This window comes from Magallana gigas, chromosome 3 (genome assembly GCF_963853765.1).
Source record: "Magallana gigas chromosome 3, xbMagGiga1.1, whole genome shotgun sequence".
Taxonomy (NCBI): Eukaryota; Metazoa; Mollusca; class Bivalvia; order Ostreida; family Ostreidae; genus Magallana; species Magallana gigas.
Window position 1 is genome coordinate 55,458,343 of NC_088855.1, and position 18,199 is coordinate 55,476,541.

Genomic DNA, 18,199 nt, shown 5'->3' on the forward strand with positions numbered 1-18,199 from the left:
AGAAAGCGTGAAAGTTTTGAAGAGGCTGGAGGCTGGATGTAAAATTGATTTTCCCTCCTTGTTGCATAATTAAGTGTTGCGTTGTGTACGGGTGTTACAGTGAATATAGATAAACGGACTGTGACCTCGTGATAACCCCGACAAATTGACAAATTACATGCAACCACAGAACTCTCGGGAGAGACAGTATTACGTAATCATTGGATCACATTAAAAAGGTGAGAATTTTATTTATCGCAAAATACGGCTTTAACATCCAAAAAACTCATCTTAAAATCTTCTGCATCTGTAATATTTGTTTTACTTGAATTTTAGTATTTAAAAAATTATGGCATCAGTGATTTTGAATAAGGGGGAGGGGTGATTTGTGATTACACGCAGGGGATGTTGGAGAATGCATCTGGCATCAAGAAACTCAAGGACATTCTAACTTACAGACCAAAATCAACTCTCAAAATAAAAATACGAAATATCTAAATATTCAATAGATTACCCCCCCCCCCCCAAAAAAAAATATCCAAATATTTTTCAAATAAAAAATATTTTAATCATTCTATGTTCAGTGGGTGAAAAATTAAATTATAACATGTGGATAGCTACAATATGCAACAAACTAAGAAAAATAATGAGAGACGACTGCAGCTGACTGTAATAATGACCAAAGGGTGAGTGATTCAGGATAGAGAAATAGTATCTCGATCAGCTAGTGACGGACATAACAGTCGGGAATATGATTTTATGTCAGGCGTCTCATTTAGAGAAAGGTAAGTGAACCCGATTTATGTGGGCATGGAGGGAAGCAATCACTCAGCATCGATCCCTGCATGGTGAAAATTATCCCTCATTCTGATGGACAAGTAAGGTACATTAAATCATCCCCCCAATGATATTGATTTTGACTGTTGGATGACTTCATGCATTCCTTGGTCTTTATTTATATCTGCAGTTGCTGATGGAATAGCTACATCGTAACAATGCAGACAAGGGTGTGTCCTTTATTGTAAGCAAACAAGATTAATGATAACGCTAAGTGTTAATTAATGATTTCTTGGACAGATATATCTTATGATTTAAGGAGGCCGACTTTAGTTTGCATTGCGCATGTTTTTGCGCATTCTAATATAATACAGTTGTTTTATACTTCTTATAAATTTTTTTCGATATCATTTATAAAATTGAACACAATAAACAAAATACAGATAAAAATATTTAGATTTTTAAAGGAAATTTTTATTTTTAACACGATTTTTACGTTGTGCGGTAGGGGAGCATTGCCATTGCGCTTTTATGACGTTATGATAAAATGAAGATTTGTAGGAGTACGTTATAAGAAATAATATAAAAGAAAAAGTAAAAATTGTACGCTGTTGAAATTTTATATACAGAATGATGCTATCCTCGAGGATATTTTCCTCATTTTTGGAATGAATCCATTATACCAATCATCATTTGTGATGATCCAAATATATAGCAAAATTTGGTGCATTTTAATATTTTGATATGGCCCCCACTAAAAACCAGACGGTAGAATTTTGTGTTTTTTACATATAAGGTAGGAAATGGTATTACTTATCATATATAACAATTTGAGAAAAAAAGCTATTGTAGTATTTTTTAAAACTGCTTTGATGTGCGGAAAATGACAGTTTCCTATATATTCCTATAGTAAATGTACCTCTATTTTGAGATGGTCCCTAAAAAGAACCAGACGGTCGATTTTCATGAACCTTCGCATATAAACTAGAGTTGGTTTAAATTACATATGGTTAAAAAATAAAGAGTTTTGCTATTGTAGTTTTTCTGCAAAAAAACCTAAATCGGCCTCCTTAAAAAGAATTTTTATAAGATGGGTCAATACCTAACAGTTATAGATGTTTATTTTAAATATTCATTATTTGGAGAGCTTAGTTAAAAATTATTGTCAGGAACATCTTGGATTAAAATCAATCTTAAAAAAATTTTTTTTTTGAAGAAACTATATATTTTTTGAAATTATAGTGCTAGTACAATACAGCTGCATTGGTATTAGGAAAATGAAGAATACGAATTTTCAAGAAACTCTCTCTAAAGTAACTATTTAAAGCATGCTTGTATGGTCAGAAAGAAACATGTACCGTCAGTTGCAAGTTATTTTTGTTCAAAATTCGAAAAACTAAAGTAAGTTGTGTTATACATGTACGCTTAGGTGAAAGACTTTTATTAATCGTTGCACATCTCCATGGTAACCCTATTGCTGATTGCCAAAGTCAGCTGTAAAAGTAAGACACCGCACACATTAAATAAAAAACAAATATAAAAATATGCTCCTGATGGAAATGTTGGCATATCAGCATCAAAGACTAACGTAATAATTAGTTTGGCAGACGTGTGCAGTGTTATTTGTGTGTTTATATTGGCCTGTATCTTATCGAACTTCACTGAATGATTTCACCCCAGGATAAACATTGACAAGCATTTGTAAGGGTCTAATTGGAGAAATAATCATTTGTTCTGAATAAAATATTCATATCTCATGTGTTTTGAAAGTACTTGTTCGAGAATATTTCTGAAATAAAGGTCTAATTAGCTTGTAAAAGTGTCAGAGTATGTGTGGTATTATATTGTTACTGAACACCAACTAAAGCTAACAAACAAATAAGGTAAACCAGACCAGAACAAGAAATATGACTGTGTATTGGTTTTTAAATAACCAGGTGAATTTCAAAGATTTAAATTTAAACAGGTCTATTTATATCTCTTACTTATACAATTTAATTAAATGCAGGTACATTATGGTCTGCAATTCTTAGAAACAGGCCAGTTTGCTTAGTATATCTACCTGATGGAAATTATACATATATATTATATAGGTTTCAAAATCTATTAATAAATCAAAAAGATAATTAAATGAAAGTATAAAATAGGTATACATCTAATTTGTAACAGTAATTAATATGGATAATCTGGATTGATATCAAAGGTGAGGAAATGCTGATAACTGTTTATAGCCAATTCAGGTTTGGTTAGAGTACCGGTATATATTAAATAAATTGTTCTAAGTCAATTTTAGTTTAGAAGTTTAAGGAGGCTCAGGATGGTCAATAAATTAAGAATTGAATCTATCTAAAATTTTAAGGTATGATTTATTGGCTACATAAACTATTATTAAGTAAAGAAAAAAAGTCCATATATTTTACCTTTTAAATTTAAATTATATAGAGCTCATCTTCTCAAGGTAATCAATACATTATGTCTTAAATTGACCATGGACCCCTCTTTTTTCATGACATAATGTGGGAAATTCATTCAGACTTTCTAAATGAATACACAATTGACCAAGATAAAGTTGGATAAAGATCTAGAAGTTCTTGTTTCAGTGTATTTTGATTGTGTAATCATTGGATGATAACTATATTGGCAACACAGAAAAGTCAAAGGTCTGATAGATATAAAGTATCCTGCTATCAGAGAAACCACTGAGGGTCGGGCGTGGTCATAATTCAGCTGCTTCATGTCATTACTAATACATGAGAGAGAGAGAGAAGAGAGAGAGAGAGAGAGAAGAGAGAGAGAGATTGAGAGAGAGAGAGAGAGAGAGAGAGAGAGAGATTGGATGTGTCACAAAGAAAGAAAATAGGAAATAAAAAGAAGCAGTAAACTATACTGGATCAGGCTGTAAATGTCTTTTGGCAAATTTACAAAATCAAATATTTATTGAGATTGATGAACAAGAATTTATATTAATCTAGACACAGTATTCCAGTTAATGATTAAAACGATGTGTTATCTGAAGGAAATGGACAATGTCCATGTCAATGGGTGATTAAAAATGTTGATGAAATGATAACGAGACAATTATTCATGTACAGGTACACAATTACTGACTTTAGTGTCTGAACTTTTCATGCACATATATGAAATACTGGGCTGCATTTACATGTTCAAGTGTTTTACAAAAACATTTATTCTAGATGATTTCAATCTCAATTTGAGTGAAACATTTAGTAGCTGAATAGATAATTAGAATTCAAATCATACTTCCTTTCTACAACTCAACTCTGATAACTAATCTTGAAACAATTTAAGTGACATTCAATCACTCGCTAGACAGATGCTGGAAAGATATTATAATGCATCGTGTCCTGGTCATATCAGAGAGTGTATATTTCCCACTGAGTAATTAGCGCTGCTCTCAATGCAGGTAACAAAACCAGGTATCGTGTCGCTAAGCGTTAGAATGAAGAAACCGGTAATATGAAGGAATGTAAGGAGGAATTAAATGAAGATAGCCAGGGTGCATGGAAATAATTGATAAAAGATTACTGAGGCTAATGGCTCAGTCGGAATACGGAAATATGATTAAGAGAGAAAGTTTTTTTTTTTAATAAAAAATAGAGAAATAGGTGTCATAGTAAGATTTAAATTGATTTAAAAATTAGTATTGGGTGGGGATGGCCGGGAGGGATAGAGAAATGTGATAAGTTGAAAATGATTACTCATAAGAAGAGTAAATATTTTATATTTTGTGTTATAGTATGCTGTTACATGATGTGGTCACCAATCCAGTACGTACCAAGTCTGATAAATATTAATGGGATAGATCATAATCGGCTTTCAGTGGAGATTGTTATCTAGATAATGCCATGATTCAATACTAAACACTTTCCATCAGTGCAGAAATATTGATTGTACACGATTTCAAAAAATCCAAACCATGTATACAACAAATTGTAGAATCTATTGAAGGGCCTCTTTTGTGGGTTGTTTTTATAAGAGATCAAACAGTGGCCGTTTTGTACGAGACTGTTAATTTGTGAGCGGACATTAGCTCTATTTAATATTAATGAAATCTGCCCAGAGAGATTGGAAAGTGGGTAAATACAAATGTTCTATCATGTGAAAGTTTTTTCCTGTCAAAAACCTGCAGGATATGTATGAGGCTTCCTTCTTATTGATTCGGTTTAAATTGATTTGTTGTGTCGGCACAAAAGATACATTTCTTTTTTACTTTGGCTGTCCCCGCAGTGGATTATTAATCGATCAATTGGCGCGAATTATGTGTACATCAGGGTACTTGACTCTTGATCTTCAAGTGGTCTAATCTGTGTTGTTGATGCTTGTCAATGATCTCAAATATCATGTCTCTCCAGTCATTAGCAGACTTGACACAAGTTGCTCGGACTCTTCAGGACAAGAGTGTCAGCTATTTAATTTTTCATCATTATACTTGATACCCTTTGAATGTGAAGCAGTTATAGCTTCTGTTTTTTATGCATGGTACTGAGTGCTCCTATTGGTGGGAAGAGGTCAGGTTTTTTTTTAATAAGAAATATAATGGATATTAATATTTTTTATCTTTTAATTTTCTGATCAAAATTTACACCTGAAACGACAAGGAAAAAATTTGAATATATAATTAATGTCACAGAATTTTTGCTTTGACTGGATGACTGCAGTTGTTTCATGGATGCCCGCTGTGCATCAGTATTTCACAACATTTAAAAGGACACATACAATGTACAGTATACAGAGAAAGCCTGTAAAATATTTCACATTTCTTAAACACTTGATTGCATAAATGTTCTGCTGCTTTTATTTATATATATTAAACCATATTCAAAAGAACAGAATGGTGTCTTGATGTTGAGGGTGGATTGAGTTTCATGAAGTCTGTGGTTTCTGTTGGTTGATACTGTGTGATTATCTTCAGTCGCATGCAGCGATCTAAGGCGGCACATGCAGGGTAATAGAGTGTTAAATATCTTTCTGTCCGAGCCTCGGTATAATCGCCTCATGGCACAGGGCCCTGTCTGTGGATTACTTCAGGTTGATGAAGCCAAAGGTCGGTGACACCGGACACCTATTGATTGAATTAATAAAGGTGAGAATTGAAAGGTGAGATATTCAGGTGTAGGACAGGATCCAGGGTTTAGTTGCACATTTGAAGTACCTGCATAGAGTGAATCAGATAACACTGCCGGTGTTAGCTACAAGGTAACAGGTTCTAATCCTTTGTACTTTTTTATCTTAATTTTTATACCCAGTGGAGTTCTGTTGTGAAATTGGTAGCAAATTACATCACAGTTAGGTCTAAAGTTTGATCCTGGCTGCCATTCTTGATTCACCTCTGGTGACAGTTTTCAGGCAACTGATTTGTGTCTGTCACTATGAACTAAGCAATCTGTTTGAGGCAGGCAGATGTTGTGCATGTAATGTGTATTGTTTTTGAGCACAGTCTGCGACTCGCGTGTTATTTTGGTCCTCTCTCATAACCAGCTGTTACAGGTGATGTAAGTACGTTATAAGTGCATACGCAAACTGTCATAAGAAATCTATGAAAAATGAGTATGTTTCATCAGTTCACCATTTCATCATATTAGATAAGGACCTCGTAACACATTTGCATATTTCTAATAGACAGTGTTTTGTCACGCATTTAATAAAAACAACACATTCCCCCCCCCCCCCCATTTTTTCTAGAAACTTGAAAGATTAGAATATGGCAAAACTGGAACAAACTACCGGTATATATATGATTAATGGTGTCTGGTCCTCAGCAGTTAAAAGTTTAATTTTAGGAATTAAATTGTACATGTATTATATTATAGATTTGGACTAAACATTCAATTTGCTGTCATAATTAAAAAAAAAAAGATTTAAACTAAGATGCCAAACAATTGCTATCATGTTAAATGTCTTTATACCATAGTTATATTAGTTAACTTTTTAAAAATTCAATTTGATGCAATAAAAGAATAAAAGACTCTGACAGCTTTATTTGTTCATAATTAGAACAACTTTAGATTAATCTAACAGGAGACAAAAAATAGCATGCCATAGCAAATTCTGCACTCTTTAACTTTGTTAGCAGAATTATTTGGAACACAGGCTATAACCTAGATATACGATAATATTGTACGTAAGAATTATATTTAGCTTGCAAGCAACTGTCAGAGTTACAGCCCTTTCAATGCAGTCATAACTCTATGTAGCTACAATTGTTGTGTATACGTTATGTGGAGTTGTGGAGGAAATGTAAACATGATGTTCATGAACATACAGTGTATTTCTTGGACTATGGTAAGGATGACTTTAATGGACCAACTGCTTTTAATTATGATTTTTACAACATCAACAAAGTCCCTGATATAAACAGATACCACCTTAACAAAGTCCCTGAAATATACAGACACCACCTCAACATAGTCCCTGAAATAAACAGACACCACCTAAACATCGTCCCTGATGGTGTCTGCATATTTCAGGGACTATGTTGATGTGGTGTCTGTATATTTCAGGGACTATGTTTAGGTGGTGTTTGTTTATTTTAGGAACTATGTTGATGTGGTATCTGTATATTTCCTCAGAGACTATGTTGAGGTGGTGTCTGTATATTTCAAGGACTATGTTGAGGTGGTATCTTTATATTTCAGGGACTATGTTTAGGTGGTGTCTGTTCATTTTAGGGACTGTGTTGAGGTGGTATAAATTTTTCTCGGGGACTATGTTGAGGGGGTGTCTGTTTATTTCAGGGAGTATGTTAAGGTGGTGTGTGTATATTTCAGCAATGATGTTGAGGTTTAATCTACATATTTTAGAGACTATGTTGAGGACCTGGTATTATTTGTGTATTTCAGGGAGTATGTTGAGGTGGTGTCTGTTTATTTCAGGGAGTATGTTGATGTGGTATCTGTATATTTCAGGGACTATGTTAAGGTGGTATCTTTATATTTCAGGGACTATATTAAGATGGTATCTTTATATTTCAGGGACTATATTGAGATGGTATCTTTATATTTCAGGGACTTTGTTGAGGTGGTGTCTGTTTTTTTCAGTGACTATGTTGAGGTGCTATCTGTATATTTCAGGAACTTTGTTAAGGTGGTATCTGTTTATATCAGGGACTTTGTTGATGTGGTGTCTGTATATTTCAGGGATTATGTTGAGGTGGTGTCTGTTTATTTCAGGGACTATGTTGATGTGGTGTCTGTATATTCCAGGGACTTTGTTAAGTGGTATCTGTTTATATCAGGGACTTTGTTGATGTGGTGTCTGTATATTTCAGGGACTATGTTGATGTGGTGTCTGTATATTTCAGGGACTATGATTATGTGGTGTCTGTTTATTTTAGGAACTATGTTGATGTGGTATCTGTATATTTCCTCAGAGACTATGTTGAGGTGGTGTCTGTATATTTCAAGGACTATGTTGAGGTGTTATCTTTATATTTCAGGGACTATGTTTAGGTGGTGTCTGTTTATTTTAGGGACTATGTTGAGGTGATATAAATTTTTCTCAGGGACTATGTTGATGTGGTGTCTGTATATTTCAGGGAGTATGTTGAGGTGGTATCTGTATATTTCATGGACTTTGTTGAGCTGGTGTCTGTATATTTCAGGGACTAAGTTAAGGTGGTATCTTTATATTTCAGGGACTATATTTAGATGGTATCTTTATATTTCAGGGACTATATTGAGATGGTATCTTTATATTTCAGGGACTATATTGAGGTGGTGTCTGTATATTTCAGGGACTTTGTTGAGGTGGTGTCTGTTTTTTTCAGTGACTATGTTGAGGTGGTGTCTGTTTATTTCAGGGAGTATGTTAAGGTGGTGTGTGTATATTTCAGCAATGATGTTGCGGTTTAATCTACATATTTTAGGGACTTTGTTGAGGACCTGGTATTATTTGTATATTTCAGGGACTATGTTGATGTGGTGTCTGTATATTTCAGGAACTATGTTGATGTGGTATCTGTATATTTCAGGGACTATGTTGAGGTGGTGTCTGTTTATTTCAGGGACTATGTTGAGGTGGTATCTGTACGTGGTGGGCTCCCTGGTTGTGTCTGTAGAGGGGACCTGTGAGACAGACTACACATACAGAGTCGACAACACAAATCTCATCTGTGGCTGCTGCGCCCCAGGATTCTTCAAGGTATTGGTGATAACATCATATTACTGCATGATTAAACAGCTAGAATACAGCTAGAATACATCACCATTTGTTAATAACGTGATACAATTGATAAAACAACTAGGAACGATCATCGATTATACATCCAAACAGATGTACAGTCTATACCTTAAAGCTAACAGTGACTGATGAAAAACACAAATTGAAAAAACTACTGGTGTTTGACAAATAGTTTCAAACAATAATAGCATTCAATGTTAGATATATTAAACAATCTCTTTTTACAGCTTTAGAGGCTGTACCTTAGTAGATTGTTGTATAAATTACAGGAGGCAGATTGCCAGGAGACGAACAAGTCAGCCAAGTGTAAGGCGTGTTCGGACGGGGAGTTCAGTCTGTACCATAACCAGGCCACGCGGTGCCACCCTTGTACCATCTCCTGTACTGACAGGAACTCCCAGCTGGTGGAGAACTGCACCACCCGATCCGACAGCCACTGCCAGTGTAATGAAGGGTACTACATGAAATACAGGTCAGCGGGGGAGAGCTATTGTGACCGACATTCCAAATGTCTGCCTGGGTTTTATGTCCAAAAATTAGGTCAGTCTTTTTAATATCTGTATACCAGGTATATTACACAGCACACACAGCCAATTTGATATGTGTTTGTTTTTAACTACACATAAGCTTTCATTAATAATGTTTCTATTTTAAATTTAACAGTTCTAGAATTATTGACAAAGGTAATATTTTAAAATTATAAAATGGGAATGGTGAGTTTTTAGCTCACCTGAGCTGAAAGCTCAAGTGAGCTATTCTGATCACATTTTGTCTGTCGTCCGTCTGTCCATCTGTTTGTCCGTCCGTCCGTCCGTCTGTCTGTAAACTTTTCACATTTTCAACATCTTCTCAAGAACTACTGGGCCAATTTCAACCAAACTTAGCACAAATCATCCTTAGGCAAAGGGGATTCAGTGTTGTGAAAATTAAAGGCCACACCCGTTTTCAAGGGGAGATAATTAGAAATTTCGAGAAATTTTCAAAAATCTTCTTCTCAAGAACCAGAAAGCCAGGAAAGCTGAAACTTGTGTGGAAGCATCCTCAGGTAGTGTAGATTCAAAGTTGTGAAATTCATGACCCCCGGGGGTAGGGTGGGGCCACAATGGGGGGGTCGAAGTTTTACATGGAATATGTAGAGTAAATCTTTTTAAAACTTCTTCTCAGAAACTAATCAGCCAGCAAAGCTGAAACTTTTGTGGAAGCATCTTCAGGTAGTGTAGATTCAAAGTTGTGAAAATCATGACCCCGGGGGGTAGTGTGGGCCACAATGGGGGGGGGGGGTCGAAGTTTTACATAGGAATATATAGAGTAAATCTTTAAAAATCTTCTTCTCAGAAACTAATCAGCCAGCAAAGCTGAAACTTGTGTGGAAGCATTCTCAGGTAGTGTAGATTCAAAGTTGTGAAAATCATGACCCCTGGGGGTAGGGTGGGGCCACAATGGGGGCTCGAAATTTTACATAGGAATATATAGAGTAAATCTTTAAAAATCTTCTTCTCAGAAACTAATCAGCCAGTAAAGCTGAAACTTGTGTGGAAGCATCCTCAAGAAGTGTAGATTTAAAGTTGTGAAAATCGTGACCCCTGGGGGTAGGGTGAGGCAACAATAGGGGGTTGAAGTTTAATATAGGAATATATAGAGTAAATCTTTAAAAATCTTCTTCTCAGAAACTAATCAGCCAGACGATTCTTTATAATTGTTATGACTTTGGCTCCAGGACAATTCTTTGGCCTCACAAGAAGGTTCAGAGTTTGATGTAGCTTTATATCCCATATATAAACAATTGTTAAGGATCTTTTTGAGAATTGCAATACTCAACATGTGATATGACTATAAAATCATCGTGTTAGAAAAGGGACTAATGATTATAAACATAAGAATATCCAGGGGGGAAAGTGGATTTTATTTATACAGGATCTACATGTATTATTGTACATTGTCCAGATTGTTTGTATTATGACTCCATTAAGCTGATTTTATCATACCTATTGTTCCTCAGGTGAGCGATGTGGCCCATGGCCCATTGTTTATTTTAATCACAAAACTTTCTTGAGTTAGGTCATTTGAAAAGAAACATTTTTAACATAAAATTGCATTAATGATATGTTACTCATGTTGTAGGCACTGCTACAGATGACACGGTGTGTGTATCCTGTCCAACTGGAACATTCCAGGACCAATACAACTTTGAGCTCCAGTGTAAAAACTGTTCCACATGCTCCACTTCCTCAGCAGAAACACAGGCCTGCACTGCACAGACAGATACAGAGTGTGGGGGTAAGTCAGACAGTGGGGGTAAATGACATAGTCAGACAGATATAGACATACATTGTGGAGGTAAATGACCTAGACAGACAGACAGACAGACAGACATACATTGTGGGGGTAAATGACCTAGACAGACAGACAGACAGACATACATTGTGGGGGTAAATGACCTAGACAGACAGGCAGACAAATGGGCAGACAGATGGATGAACGGGCAGACAGATGGGTAAATGACCAACTGGTAGACGGACAGAAAATGGAGGTATATTAATAAGTGTTAGAAACACTATATGCCCACCTAGAGAGAAAGCCTTATCTGATTATCATATACATAATAATCAGTCTGTAAAAGTGTATGTCGTGCAATATCTTTTCTTCATATTATATTTTATACAATTCAAGAAAAAAATTATACTTAAGCTTAAGCTTTGAATCTAAGAATTTGTTTTGTTGTATATCAGAAGCTGTGGTTTTATGTACAAAATATAAATGTTAAATTAAATACCTGATGTCAGATTTGATGACCTTGTGTAGTTTCCGAGAATTTTGTACAGATAAACCGACACCTCAAAGTGAGAGAGAAAAGGACACATCTGACCTCGGGGTGATAGTGGGCATTGTGGCAGGGGTCCTGGTGGTGGTGGCAATCATTGTTACCGTGGTGATGTGTCGCAGGCGAGGCTGTCTACCCCAAAGCCAAGAAAAGAGGTAAACTCTGATGTAAACAATGCTGCTGTTACATAATCACTGACCCCACAGAAACATTCTCAGTAATTATATTTGTTTTACTGGTATATAGGAACCCTCATTATTTATTTTAGTTTATGATTTTTGTCAGACTAGTTGTAAGTTTTTATACCAGAGCCTTGGCAAAGTGATAAACACTCCAAAACACACAAAAATACTGCTTATTGGTGTTGACATTAAATTAAAGGATATAAAATGAACATGTAAATTGGAAAACCTGGTAATGAAATGGAATAAGGTATTGAGTATTTTTTTAAATCACAAAACGTGAAGCTCTTTTTGATATAATTTTTGTGTTTAAGCAGGCATGAAGAAGATGAGTTACGACATGTCACAGCGGCCAATGGACAACTGATCTCAGACCAGAGTAATCAGCAAGGATTTACAAATGGACAGACGTACACTCTGATCGTGCCAAATGTAGAGGACTCACCAGTGAAAGGTAACTCACAAAAGAGATTTATAGAACTTGTGTTGTATGAGATGATTTAATGGAATTTAATGATAACGAGATTTATAATCAAGTGAGTTGTATGAAATAATAGGCCAGTGAGTGGTCATGCATGATGTTGCTATGATTTTATCCTTCTAGAGCGTTCTACAAGTCGTAGAGAAGTAGTGGAGAGAGGTTGGATGGACCTTAGTCTTTTTCTACAAAAAAATCTCCCTATCAGTGACTGGAAGTTCATCATCAGGGAGTTGTTCTGTAAGTATATATATGTACCTGCAGTTTGGTGTGTTATGATATTTTTGTGATTTTAATGTTTTGATGCTTCAGATAAATGTATTATAAGTTTCATACATTCTTAAAATTGTTTTTGAATTCTGTAAAAACATGGACATAAGTCACCATAAATGATGTGATTACTTTATAGTGTCTGTTGGGAAAACAGCTGACCACGTTATAGAGGAACACGAGGCAAATCATCAGCGGAACGTGCGGGAACAGATATACTGCTGTCTGATCACCTTCAGCCAGCGCACGGATATGTGTTCATTTGACCTTCAGAAGCTGGTTGACATTCTGAGTAACCACGAGCACACGGAGTTAGCGACTAGTATTCAAAACGATGAACGATTCACTGTGCTGTTTCCCAACATGTCTTCTGAAAACAGCGACACAGAGTTCAGTGATGTTCCTAGAAACCAGTGATGTTTGTTTTTCTGTGCTTTGACTTCCATTTGTATCTATCAGTGGAGTTTGTACATGTTTTTGTCTTGCCATAACTGTGATTCTTGTGTTTGAACTGCTTCATAAACAAAGTTAATGATCAATCTGAGCAAATATTACAAAGGTTAGGTATTGGTTCACACTGTCACTGTGAAGATTTTTTAGTTGTAAATTTTGCATTTCTCTTGTAATTTGATAGATCTTATACAGTATAAAATCATGTAAAGGTATGAAGCAGTTGAATATGAACTTCTTTGTATAATGAAAGCTATTTATTTGGAGATAATGTTGTGAGATCAAGAAAGTATTATGAAAATTTATCTCCTATTAGACAAAGGTAAACTAGATGACTAATAGGGACACTGTTAAATTATTCCATGTCACTGTATACTAGTCACAAAAACTACAAACAAGAATAGATTACTTGTTGTTGAAACATAATGGCAGGGCAAAAGTTTCACTCCTCAACAATGTTTCCATTCACTTGCAAGGTAAAATATCTGCATTACAATTAGTTTAAGCCTTTCTTGTTTAGCTGTTTTAAAAAGATGGAAAATTCATTTGTGATGAATTGAAAACTGTACATTCAGGTTAAAGGATCAAGGTCACAGTTCATATATCACAGGTCATGGAAGTTGACCTTTTATGACACTCTTATACCATTCGTTCTTAGCATGATTAATGATTGGAGAGTGTGTAATCATATTTTGACAGGATGGATTGAAATAATGCATTGATATAGTCACTATTGATTATCAGTGATAACTCATCACATATCAGACATAGATCTCATTGAAATGTATTCAGTTACAGGTTGTATGCATTATTTATATGGTAATTATTCAGTTTTCGGGTGTTTTTGTTTATTGCCTATATATACTATTAACTTGTTCAGTTTTGCTTGTATACTACGTGTATTAGCTTGGAAAGTTCTGAAGTTTTTTTACAACTGACATGACTCATAAATGAATACAATGTACTTTTAGTCCCCAAAAAAATTGAAGCAAAGCTGTCTCCCTGTAGTTTGATTGGAAATTGATTATTCAACTTGCATTCCTTAATTGCATTGTTATTCTGTATTGGTTGTTTTCATGTTTTACATTCAGTAGTTAGATTTTTCTAACTTTTATATCGAATCTTCAATTATTATTATTTTCATTATTTATTTATTTATTATTCACTAGTCCCAAAATTGATCTGGAAATGATGGCAATTATTTAATGTACGTCTGTGATTTTTCCCAATACACATGCAGGCAAATCAATATGTGTTAGAAAACATTAGGATTATGCAGTCTCCTAGGCAAAAATGTTCAGAAATTATTATTGGTGCATTTCATATGTTGTTTTTCATCTGATAAAAAGGTCATTTTCTTGTTCTTGATTAATCATAAGTGGTCGAACTTTCTTATATTCTGATGAATTATAGGTTCATAACAATTTTTGGTTTTATGAATAGAATGTGTGGTACATCCACTGGTTCATGTACTAGTGGAGAAGACCAGAGCAGTACTGAATGTTAAAATATTGTGGCTTTCTTGGATTTTTTTTCTCTTGATCTGACTACAGTGTAGTCCAAATATATGTGATGTTTTCTTGCCTTATTTAATTTATGATTTTGATATTTTACTTGCCAAGAAAATGTCAGAATCAGTGCCATTACAAAAATTGGAAATTTATCGCCTCCGGCATTTTGTCTCAATTTTAATAAATGTATCCTTAAACTCACCAATATATTGCTTAAAAAGTATTCTACTCCATATTTTGATAATCACTTTAATAAAGAATTGTACATTTTAACCCTATATTGTCTAGTATGTATGAATCAAACATGTTAAACATGTATGAATCAAAACAAATCTTGACAGTTCGATAAATTGTGTTCAACAGTCTGTTGATGGAATGTAAGAACCCAATAAAAGCGATATATATGAGTACTAGAAATGTCGTTTTATCAATAAGTTGTGAGTTAAACATTTGATTTGACTCACAAACATCTAAAATTGAACATGCCGCCTTCAGTTGGGGCAGTGAATTCCCAGTTTTTGTTATGGCGCCGGTTCTGACGTTTTCCTGGCAAGTTAGATATCAAAATCATTTTAAAAAAGCCAGGAAAATATCAGATATATCAGACTACTTTCTTTACTGTTTACAGTGAATTGTAACTTTATGATGTCTTCCACCTAGAGATGTTTTAAATTTTTCATTATTTATATCAAATATTTAAACAGAAATAAGTTATTTACACCTGATTTCACCCGACTTTGATATTGTCATCAGTGTGATGCCTGCATTGATGTTGTGAGTTTTACCTGTGACAGATCTATAGATAGGGTTTTAGATGTTACAGATCTTTTGATAGGGTTTTACACGCGACAGATCTGTGGAAGTGGTTTTATATATGATAGATCCACGTGTATTGCTTTTTAATGTCTGGCTTGTAGACTTGTAAAGTTAATAGACTTACTTATTACTTCGATACAAGGGTAAAGTATTTGCAGGTCAATGTTTTGCTCAAGTGTTACAATGTTATCTTTATTAATCATGTAAATACGTTTTGGTTTACGTGTAATATGACAGTTGCCTCGGAGCGTCATTTTCCCGTACATTTTTGTTATTTTGACTTCCTTCTATCGCATGTGTTATTGTTACTGTTTTGTTTCTCTATCTAGATGTAATCTACGTATTGTGTTGGTGTTCATATAATGACACACTCAGACACAGAGTGCTCAAGTACCAGTCCCAGTTCTAGCTTTAAATCCACTTTTACTGTTGATACTTATTTATACATACATGAATTGCTACTCATCTTTCAATTGCTTAGGTTTGTGAATTAGACCACAGTTTTTGTGTACATGTGTATATAAATGTTTGTAATTACCCTTGTAATGTAACTCATAAAATGAGCGCTAATTTGAAATACATGTTAGATATGATGCACATTTTGCAATATTTCTATTCTATTTCATTTTTTTCTATTATTCTGTATTTCATAAATCTTAAAATTTTGTCCTATTCTTTATTCTTAATTTAATCATTCAAACACTTCTTAGAGTCGAATTGAAGTACAATACATGTGTTCATTTATATTATATATATAATATACAATAAGTTAATTAAGTGTTTTTAAACATGTAATACTTTTGTTCAAAATCATTGGAAAAAAATCTTAAAACAAGCTTTATTTTTATTTAGCAAAGTTAAAATCTTTTTTATCCAAGACTAAATTTATCATGTTATCAAAAATGTATGTCCTGCTAGTATTAAAATTACTTTTATAAATCTTATATTTTTTTGTCTCTTACATGTGCCAAGACAAAAATTGATGAATACTTTTTCATCCCAATATATAAGTCTGTTGTTGACACAGAGAGATCCTTTTTCATTTTTGATGAAATATCACAACTTTTATAAACTTTTATAAACTTACTAAATAAATGCTAAATAATTTCTATTTGCTTTCCTTAGAAACTGAAAATTATATCGAAGCAGAATAGCAGAATATGCTGCTAAGCTGCTTTTGATCAGAATTAATTTGTAAATGCATGTTTGGTTTTTTTTTACTTTTCAATGAGCGTTCTTTGCATATTTGTAAGAGAGAGAGAGAGAGGAGAGAGAGAGAGAAAGAGAGATTTTGTTCCAGTCTGGAAAATGATTTACTCATGTGTTTTGTCAAACAATAGACTAAGTTTGATTAATAAACTATTGAAGTTGATTATTTACCATCATTTGTCTTGTGGTATATTTAAACAGGAATACTCTTCAAAGGAACCTGTGAAATTCATTTTATTTTTTTAGTGCAGGTTCCTGCACAGATCCGGGGATGGGGTTCCGGTTATTTATTTGGATTCCCAACTTCAGTAGTTCAGTAATGAACCATAAAAATTATTCATTAATTCATATAAAAATGAACATGGAATATTTGAATTCATTTTGGTATTATGAGCTCCAGTCTTACTTCAAATGGATACTTTTTTGTTTTATCATGGTATAATTTTGTGTGGGTGATCTTCAATTTTTAAAGACCCCAGCGCCATCCGAACTCATGACAGACAGATTCATAGTTAACACTCAGACCCACTGCACTAAGCTGTCAATCAACAAATCTGGGAAAGAAAAGATTTAAAATCAAATATTAGCGAGCGCAGCTCGCCGGCGCGCAGCGCCGGCGCGAAGCGAGCTCTACCGGCAAGGCGTGTGTGAATAGAAAATTCGGACTAGTTGCACATTCATTCAACGGATTTTTTTGTCGTCAGTAAATCGGACCAGTAATGCATCGTTTTAATCGTCCCAGTAGTTCCCTGTAATCATGGCAATTTTTATCACTTCACACTCTCACGAGAATCAGCAAGACAAATTTAGACAGTAAAAACAATAACGATGTAAGCGACATACAGTCAATGTTACCTCTAAAGTTCACCTCAGTACACTTTCAATCAAAAATAATCGTGTGACGTCACAAACGTTTACACATTGATCCGATATATTTTTTCGGAGTCAGTAAATTTTGACCCACAATTCATAGTACCAATGGTTTCCAACCTCACGTTCCAACATCACGTTCTCCCGAGAATCAAAGTAAAACCTTTGAAAAGCTTAAAAGATGTGTAATTTTAAGAACATCATGCTTTTTAAGTAAATAAAACAGTATACTTCGCATACTTTTATTTCTCAGGGGAGTTTTAAAGAGTAAGACGACACTTAACCAACGTCAGCTTTGACGTCACAATAAGCACTGATAAGGGGAAATTACTCTAATTGAAGTTATTGTAAATCTGCTGAAATGACCAAAATCCTCTTAAAATATTGCAAAGGCTAAGATAAAGAACAGCTGACGAATAAGGACATTTCTTCAGATACAGGAAACAGTTGTAAATTGCACTGATTTGGATGAATGCTCACAAATATTTTATTCACTATAATTACGGTAATTTCCTGAAACGTAACGTTATACGTAGCAGCGCCTTTTTTTAAAGGGGGTGGGTGGGTGGATGGCAGCCTCATCCAAAAAATCTTTGCAAGCATATAGAAAAATAAATCATGAAAATTCTAATCCTTC

At 34.3% G+C, this 18,199-nt stretch overlaps 1 protein-coding gene across 8 annotated transcripts; it reads left to right on the top strand.

Moving 5' to 3' along the window:
• The first annotated feature begins 78 nt into the window (after positions 1-78).
• LOC105348770 (tumor necrosis factor receptor superfamily member 5) lies at positions 79-16,856 on the top strand. Of its 8 annotated transcripts, none has more exons than XM_066080473.1 (9): positions 79-218; positions 564-764; positions 8,780-8,916; positions 9,225-9,495; positions 11,077-11,232; positions 11,778-11,931; positions 12,273-12,412; positions 12,563-12,676; positions 12,846-16,856. In XM_066080473.1, the coding sequence occupies exons 2-9, from the start codon at positions 731-733 to the stop codon at positions 13,121-13,123; spliced, it is 1,284 nt and encodes a 427-aa protein (XP_065936545.1). In that variant the 5' UTR covers positions 79-218; positions 564-730; the 3' UTR covers positions 13,124-16,856. The 8 variants fall into 8 exon arrangements, with proteins under 8 accessions (XP_065936545.1, XP_065936546.1, XP_065936548.1 ...); XM_066080474.1 differs by having other exon boundaries at positions 12,276-12,412; XM_066080476.1 differs by having other exon boundaries at positions 564-665.
• The last annotated feature ends 1,343 nt before the right edge of the window (positions 16,857-18,199 follow it).

What these genes read in the sequence shown, in the direction of transcription:
- LOC105348770 (XM_066080473.1), top strand. Translation starts at nt 731, where the DNA reads ATGATTTTATGTCAGGCGTCTCATTTAGAGAAAG. An exon ending in GCGCCCCAGGATTCTTCAAG is followed by an intron (nt 8,917 to 9,224) that starts GTATTGGTGATA and finishes TATAAATTACAG; the next exon opens with GAGGCAGATTGCCAGGAGAC. An exon ending in AGAGGACTCACCAGTGAAAG is followed by an intron (nt 12,413 to 12,562) that starts GTAACTCACAAA and finishes TTATCCTTCTAG; the next exon opens with AGCGTTCTACAAGTCGTAGA.